Source organism: Antrostomus carolinensis, unplaced genomic scaffold, assembly GCF_000700745.2.
Source record: "Antrostomus carolinensis isolate BGI_N321 unplaced genomic scaffold, ASM70074v2 scaffold12912, whole genome shotgun sequence".
Classification (NCBI taxonomy): domain Eukaryota; kingdom Metazoa; phylum Chordata; class Aves; order Caprimulgiformes; family Caprimulgidae; genus Antrostomus; species Antrostomus carolinensis.
In genome coordinates this window covers 1,218-9,516 of record NW_010300234.1, presented here as the reverse complement: position 1 = coordinate 9,516, position 8,299 = coordinate 1,218, and the positions used below count along the sequence as shown (strand labels likewise).

Below are 8,299 nucleotides of genomic sequence, written 5' to 3'. Positions count from 1 at the left end.
TACACAGTAAGTTCCCAAAATGAATGAAGATAAACTCTGGGTGTCAGTTTTATATTTTATAGACTTTACCTCTCCTTTAAGTTAATTTTCTATCTGGAATTAGTATTTGTTTGCACAACTATGGTTGCATTATTAGCACATGTCAAAGCCTCCTAGAGAGCTGACAAAATATGTTATGTAAAATTATCTTTTGTGCCCAACCAAGCAGCTTTTTCAACTTGTATTTGACCTGATGAGTTTAGTTGTGCACCTATGCTATTTCTTACTTGTAATTGCTGGTCCTTGGCATCCAGTTCTTTTTGCAAGACATCTATCACCTGTGTCCTTCCCAACATGACTTCTTCCTTTTCATGGAGCTTCTGTTTCAAGGCCTTTAGTAGCTAGCAAAAAAAAATAATTAAAAAAAAAAACTAAAAATCAAGCCATCAATAAAGGAGTTAAAACTTTCAGAAGAGAAAGAAAAAGACTTATCTTTATTTTCCCAATCAGATATTGAAACTGTGCTGCAGAGGTTAGTTATTACACGATTCCAAATTCCCACGTTTAACTAAATCAAAGCAAGGCATTGAGTTTCCAAAGCAACATACCTGTTCTAGGTCAGCACTTGCATCAGATTTAGCAGCTAATTTAAAAAGCTCCTGCTCATGCTTTTCTCTCTGTGTTTCCAGTTCCTTTTCCTTTTCCTGGATAATATTTTGAAACACACGTATCTAGAAACACATAGAAAGTAAACATGAAACCAGTCCACGAAGGTATAGTAAAAGTACACTGAATTTTATATCTAAAGGTACAGCAAGATGATGTATATGGTCTATCTTAAGCCTCAATTTTGCTTCCACTTAACAGCAAATGTAGTAATCAGACAGGGATTACCAACATCAGTGATGGGTGCAGATAAACCTTCAACTTACATAAAATTTGTCTCAATTCCACAACAACAAACTTTAAATGTGAAGCACACTACAGCCAAGACACCACTTCTTCCACCAAGGAACATAAATATTTTTTACAGTGTGTTTACTTACATTTTCCATATATGTGGCTTCTTTTCCTTGGAAACGCTCTCTTTCTTTGTTCTGAATATTTTTAAGACTCTCAATCTCTTCCTGGAACAAGCTACATTTTTCTTCACTGTCTCCAACCTTCTTGGTAAGGTTCTGAACTAGAATCTGCATGCTTTGTAGTGATGACTCTTGAACAGCCAACTGATTCTTTAGAACACAAACCAAAAGACAATTAGAAGAATGGACAAAGAAAAAAAGATATAACCATCATGAAGCAGATTTTTAAGTCAATCCTAACACATAGCAATTATACTAATAAAAGAAGTAAATAAACATAGATCTACTAACGTAAATTAAAATAATCAGTAAAGAATTTTTATTCACATGAATAACTGCAGAGGATTTGTGCTTCAGAGAAGGATCCACCGTACAACACATCAGAATTCGTTGATTCCTTGAAACCTCTATGGTGATTTTATATTTGAGCTGCTAATATACCTTCAATTCTTCATTGGGCAAGAGTATTTCATTGGCAGCACCACTTGATCCACACGCTATCTGTAAATCGATGATATAAGCATCTCTTTCAGCTAACTTCTTTTCTTTCTCTGCCAGCATGGCATCCATTTCAGCCCCACGGCAGCGCTGGGCCTCCAGTTCAATGCTCTGAAAATGAAGACAGCATTGTTTGTAAGATATACTTCCATCATTTACACCATAAAAGAATGGCTTAATTATTTCCTTATTGTCTGTTTTAGGGTACTTAAAAAAAAATACAGTCAAATTTACAACCTCATTCAATTTTAACTGTAATTTTTAATTACTGAGCATTTTTCTCTGAAATTCTGCAGCATTCACATTCCTGCCACTTTCCACAGTCAACAGTCACGTCCACAAAACACATCACTGCACAGAACAGCTACAAACCACAACATGAAATCATTCCTTGCCTACATTTCTTTCTGTTATCACTTATTTTCACAACCAGAAAAAATGAAGCAAAACAGCATTTTTGTTCAAACTACAAGATTTAAATAGAACTTTAACCCACAAAGCTCATATTGTGTATCCTATTCGATTCGTTTTCAGATGACTACAAAAGCATGCTTGAGGATTCACTGCTCACTGAAGACACAATGATAGAATTCTCACTGTATTTACTCAGGCAGGTTGTAGCATATAACCTTCTCTGTCTACTCAACAGAAAACTCTCTCAGAATATCTCTTCAGTAATATAACATAAATATATAAATATTAGATATTTCAATAAATATATTTAAACATAGTCCTACACCACAAATGTGAAAAGCCACACACTTAGCATCGTATAAAACACCACCTTTTTTTGTAACTCTTCATTTTTTTGTGTGATCTGGGATTCTAGTTCTTCAATTCTCCTTCTCAGCACTAATATTTTCCCACGATTTGCTGCGGCGTTTTCCTGGTCACCATCTTTTGACACCTGCAAAAACAGGGAGTTTTGCATTCTGTAAATAGGTAATGCCTGATTTCTGCACCTCTAACTATTCAGATAATACTGGTGAGAAAAAGTGGATTTTACTCATGGTTTGTGTTTCAGCTCTCTTACATGTTAAATATTCCATGTAGAAGCTAGACAAAGCAGGCATAGAATTTATATCAAGCTTGTATAAATCTTCATATTTAAATTATTAATGATAATTATTGCTGCAAAGTGGACTGGAACATGTAATAAGGGCATTCATTTCCTCTGGCAATTGTAACCCATATAATCTGGCAAGTATAGTGTATATAACTCAGGGAAAAAAGGATTATTGAGGGGAAAAAAAAGTGTAAATTAAACTGTTCCTAAGCACAATGTTTGCAATCAGAATTTCAGTAGGTATAACTGCTGGGTTATAGAAATTATTTGCCATTACAGAAGAAATCAAGTGGAATTGCTAAGAATGTTTTACTAGTAAAATAGATCAAAAGCATAAATACTGCACATCTTTAAGGACACCTAGGGATTTTAACAAACTGATCTGTTTCTGGTTCCCTTTCAGCATACCTTTAAAAACCAATGCCCTCGAAATAATAAAGCCTCACTAAAGTTATTTTACAAGGTGTAATTCTTCAAAATAGCATATTTTGAAGAAATACAAGCCTACTCATGCAATTGCACTACTAAAAACTGATCTGAGAATCTTTGCTAACAGTAAAACACTGGTCACATCAATGAGACATTCCTACACTTAATTTACATTTTGCTACTGAGAACATTTTTGTATTTCCATTTTTATCTTGGACATTAAAGTAACAGGTTAGTTTTTGTTTTCATTTCTTCCTAAAAACTTATTTTCCTGATTCACGTGTTAAAAGTTTGAGCTGCTAATTAGATGAAGATTGGTACGAATTTTTTTTACTAAAACAATTTGAAAGGAATGTACAATTTTCTAAGTTTCTATAGAAGGATAAATGAAGAATGAAATAGAAATACACAGAGGGACTAAGCACCTGCACAGTCTACCCTGATCCTAGTCTGATTCAACTCAAAATTTGAACTTCAGTTCCACATTTGAGTCCAGCATGCAAAACTGTCTACAGCCCTACAGAAATTATGTCAGCTTTAAAATATAAGGACACTTACCTTTTTTTGTTCTGCTTTTGCCTCTAAGCCTCCTGACACCGATAACTGCTTCTTAAGTTCTTCCAATTGGGAGGTTAACGATGCAACCTTGGCCTTGTTTTGCAGCTTCAACTTGGAAAGTTTGGCATCAGCAGATTCCTTCTCCTCCTACAAGCATCAAAGGATTAAATTAGCTACATGAACAACTGCATCCTTCGATTCTTCCATTAAAAAAAAACATCTAAAGTGATTACCAGAAAGATCTTTCCCCTGAAGAGACATTATAACATCACATGCAACAACTCTGCATATATGAAACAACTTCCTTTCATTAGTTAAACTTTCAGCCCATGTTTATTATTATTGTACAGAATCCAGGGCATTATAATGTCAGAAATTTTCCTATTTTTTTGATAGCAATACAAATTCAGGGCTTGATTTTTTTCACAAGAAGGGGGGTTTTTTGGGGGGGTTTCTTGGATGCAAAAAGAAAGACCTTCATAATACTATAAAAGCATATTTCATTTTGCTTTAAGAGATGACTTAATTTACAGTAAGTTTTAGAAAATTCAGTAGTTTAACACTTAGTTGATAGCGTCCACAAAACAGGGGTTTTTTTTAAATTGTAAAAAGAGTCTCTTGCAGAAACAGACCAGCCTCATAACTCTTTAAAAAACAACAGAGTAAAGAATAACAAAACCTCAGAAGTCTTCAGGATATTAGATATAAATTCTTTCTAGTTCCTTCCCTCCTCATGCCAGTCAAAAGCAGAGGGTAATATATAGCAGCAATAATAGTAAAATCATAATAAAACAAAAAGACATTTATAGTAGAAGAAGAAATTAAAAATTATCTACAGAAATTCAGTTAGAGGTAAGCTGGCATCTCACTAAATGCCTAGTAATGACCTGGATAGAATTTTTCCCTATATTTAGCCCAAAATGACCATGCACCCCTAGCTCTCAGGAAGTCAGCCTGTTCCTTGTGATTATTAAGTGCATCTGCTCGTGCAAGAACACACGTCTCCTGTGTAATATCCAAACCCAGTTACAATTCTGGAAGAGAAGACACGCTGGCAGTAAGATCCAGGAACCATAACAGCTAATTGTGGCCAACACTTGTGCTCCTAGAGCTGCTGTAACTAATCTAAGCCTGTATCGACCAAAATAGCTCATAATAAGCAGGATTGAAGGGGTTGGGGTTTTTTTTTTACAGTCTTTTTGACAAGAACACATGCACAGTACCTTTAACTGAAGATCTTTATTTCGAAGCTCAGCATCCTTCTCTCTGACAAGCTCCTTTAGTTGTGTCACCAGCTGTTCAGTACTTCTCAGCTGTTCAGTCAAATCTGTCACCGACATGCTTCCTGCATCTTGTGAGCCTGCAGCCTGCAAACATTAAGTAGGCTTTGAACAAACAAAATGGTGCAGACAATACTGCTTCTGCAAAAAGTCTTCAGTTAGGTTTTTTTTTAAACATTCAGCAAATCTTATTAAATTGCAATACTAAAACTTATATATACTGTGTGTACCTAGAGCAGATAATTTTTAGAAAATTAGATAGACATATAAAATTATAAATCTTAGAAAGTGGTTTAATAATATTAGATTGAAATACAGCAAAGCCATCAAAGCATCTAAAAAACTGAATTTCCTCATTTACTGGCTTTGCATCATAGAATCATATAGAATCATAGAATGGTTTGGATTGGAAGGGACCTTAAGGATCATCTAGTTCCAACAGTAACAACCAGTAGCGTTACTGAACCTGCTGACAATAAAACATCGATATCTAACTTTCTACACACAAAAAACACACTTGGGCTAAAGCTTATGTAATTCCTCCAGATGTTGTCTTAAAGCAAGACAAGCACAGTGAAGAGGAACAGAGCAGCTGTGTTACACACGAGAGATTAAATACCAAGTAGACAGGAAGGAGGAACTCAACCTGACTTCTACAGCCCCAAAACTGAGTCATGGTAAAACTAGTTAAGCAACTTACTTACATATGATTATCATATCACCAATTAAAGATTCTCTGTATCAGAAATTCTGAAGAAAATATTAATAGTACTTACTACTGCTTTGGAAGGAGAATCATCTCCACTACCCCATTTCCACATAATTTCAAGATGGCTATGAAAATATAAATGAAATACCACAGTAAGTATCAATGACTTTCATTTAACTGTGATTAAATCGTACTTCTCTTTACATATTTCACTATAAAATGCTGAAATTAATTTGTTTGTTCAATTCTGACAGCACCTCTGATCTCCATCACATTACCAGCTGTTGAGAAATATTGAAAATATGTATAAAATATGTATAATATGCCTTTTCTAAAAACTGCTAGCCAGTAAAATGTCAATACTGTCAAAAATAATCCAAAGAAGTCTTTAAAGAGTAAATGCCATAAAGTATTATTCAGCAGAGTTGCTTCTCCCACCTATAAATAGAAGATACAAACCATATATAGTTTGCTAATATTTAATCTGACCTTAAACACTGCCTGCCACTGCAATAGAACAGGGATTCCATCAATGCATATTTCCATGAAATCATACCTAAAGACTAAAACCATGAAAGAACAATAACCTGCTTTAATTGCTTTGCCACTGCTGCTTATCTGAAAATACAAGGAGCATCACAACCCTTGAGGTGACTGATCAGCACATCAAATGCCTGCAGCTGAAACCCCAGGAAGTGTTCCTCGCTGCTTCTGCTCACAAGCAAGGACCACAAATTCCTAAATGGCATCAAAGTACCAGAGTTTCTGATCATAGAAAGCTGTAGATCCCTACTAAACACAAGTGTAGGCCATAACAAGGCTTTAAGAAGCAAAATCCTAGAGATTGCATAGGTACAAGGCAGCTCAAAGGTTAAGACCTTTATAACAGTGACAAACTTGGTTGAGAAAAAAAAATGGGCAAAGTCTATAAAATAGCCCATGCAGGAAATTCCAAATTGTGTCTTGGAGACATAATAGCAAGAGTAGACTGAAAGATCTTGCTCAGCCTCGGGACAATATTCCACACAGCAGCATGAAGCGAGAAGTTGGACCTGTTCAGTAATTTTCACTCTTAACTAGCAACACCTAGAGGAAAAGAATGTGTTCTTTCTAATCCCTGTCACAGACTCGTGAAACACACATGCACAGATCAGTCCTGAATTTGGAGAACAATTTCCAATAAACATCAGCACACACCTTATCTTCAAGTACTGAATTTGGAAAGCTCTTTCTAAATAAGCATTAGCATATAGTTTATCTTAAAAAGGATGCAGGATGGTAGCAGAGAGGCTGCTTTTAAAGCTGTTTATCATTTCAAAGCACAAACCAGGAACTGCAGACTGCAATCTATGGCCTGTGTTATCTACAAGGCCAAAGTGGATTATGTTAAGAATCTTTTCTAACATTAAAATCAACAAACGAGCCATGGGTTTAGGGATTGGAATTACAGAACTTGTAAGTAAAAAATCTCCTCTCATAACTCCTCCAGAGCCATAAAATCAAATCTGTTCTCATTTCTAGACACATAAAAGGGTTACCCAGGTACAAAGAGGACAAAATGACTCACTAGATGTAACATGATGGTGATTTGTATTTAATTTATGAATATTTGAGCTCATTTCCAGCTCTGACTGATGCAATCACTTTTGCTCACTCCATGTGCCAGCATTCCTACCCAAATACCTTAACTGCTGCTTTCTGATGTATTTTTATTTACATCAGGGACGCTAAATATTGACTATCAAGCTGGGAAACAAAACTGAACAGACTTTCCTGTACCCTGCACGAAATCAACCAGTTATGTTTTCTGCTTTACTTCTGGGGTACAGACAGCGAGTTAAAGCACTGAAGTTGGGGAAGCTGCAATCTGAATGCTGGACTGCTCACCTCAATCCCTTCTCCTCACAGTGCATCCAAACACAAGTCAATTAACTTTTCTGCCACCATTTTCCTTCCTTTGGTGGTCCACGTCCTGGACACGGTGTTATGAGGCATCAAGAGTAAGACAAGCAGGGAGCCCAAATGATCTGCAGCTACTCCCCCCTCTGAAGTTTCTGCTATGACAGGTAATTTCTTTCCCCTGTAAATTCAAACCACTCACCCTCCCTTTTAAGGCCTCACATTGCTTCACTGCTGCCAGTACCTCACCCTGCTCTTCATCTTGCATATTCTACCGCGCTGACAACCATTCTTCACCACCTACTATGCACTCGTTTCCATTTCTTCACTGAAGAACAAGAGGCAGGACAGTCAAACCTTTCACAAACTCCACGAGACACAAGAGAGGCCCACTTCATTTTATGAAACAAGTTTCTTCCAACGCTCAAAGTACAGCTGAGGTTTCAGCTCTTATCACAATGGGATGTTACCAAAAAGAAAAGTCCTCCTGGCAGCTTTGCCTTCATACTCATCCATTCTGTTGTCCCAGCACGAGCTGCAGCCAAATCCAGCTAAATAAACTAACCATGTATTATTCATCTCAGTAGTTTCCAGTCTACTTAACTCCCTCGAGTCAGGTATCACAGGGCCCAGCACAAGGGGCACACAACAGTAAACAGGACAGATTGCAGCAGCAGCTCGTACTGAAGTGGTCACAGAAGTCCCACAGCTTGAAGGTGACCAATCTACATGGCAAAATATTGAACTGCACTGTTACAAATACCTATTTGGATGACTACCCAGGCAGAGAAACAGACCA

General features: G+C 36.5%; 1 protein-coding gene across 1 annotated transcript in view; it reads right to left on the bottom strand.

The window, feature by feature from the left end:
- LOC104521157 (golgin subfamily B member 1-like) overlaps positions 1 to 5,713 on the bottom strand; it is a 37,004-nt gene extending 31,291 nt beyond the window's left edge. Inside the window, exons 1-8 of the mRNA XM_029083771.1 lie at positions 5,669 to 5,713; positions 4,836 to 4,979; positions 3,613 to 3,759; positions 2,344 to 2,466; positions 1,503 to 1,670; positions 1,026 to 1,211; positions 588 to 710; positions 267 to 380 (exon numbers count right to left, since the gene is read on the bottom strand). Coding sequence (XP_028939604.1) covers positions 267 to 380; positions 588 to 710; positions 1,026 to 1,211; positions 1,503 to 1,670; positions 2,344 to 2,466; positions 3,613 to 3,759; positions 4,836 to 4,979; positions 5,669 to 5,713 — 1,050 coding nt within the window. The remainder of the gene's footprint in view (positions 1 to 266; positions 381 to 587; positions 711 to 1,025; positions 1,212 to 1,502; positions 1,671 to 2,343; positions 2,467 to 3,612; positions 3,760 to 4,835; positions 4,980 to 5,668) is intronic.
- Between the last annotated feature and the right edge of the window lie 2,586 nt (positions 5,714 to 8,299).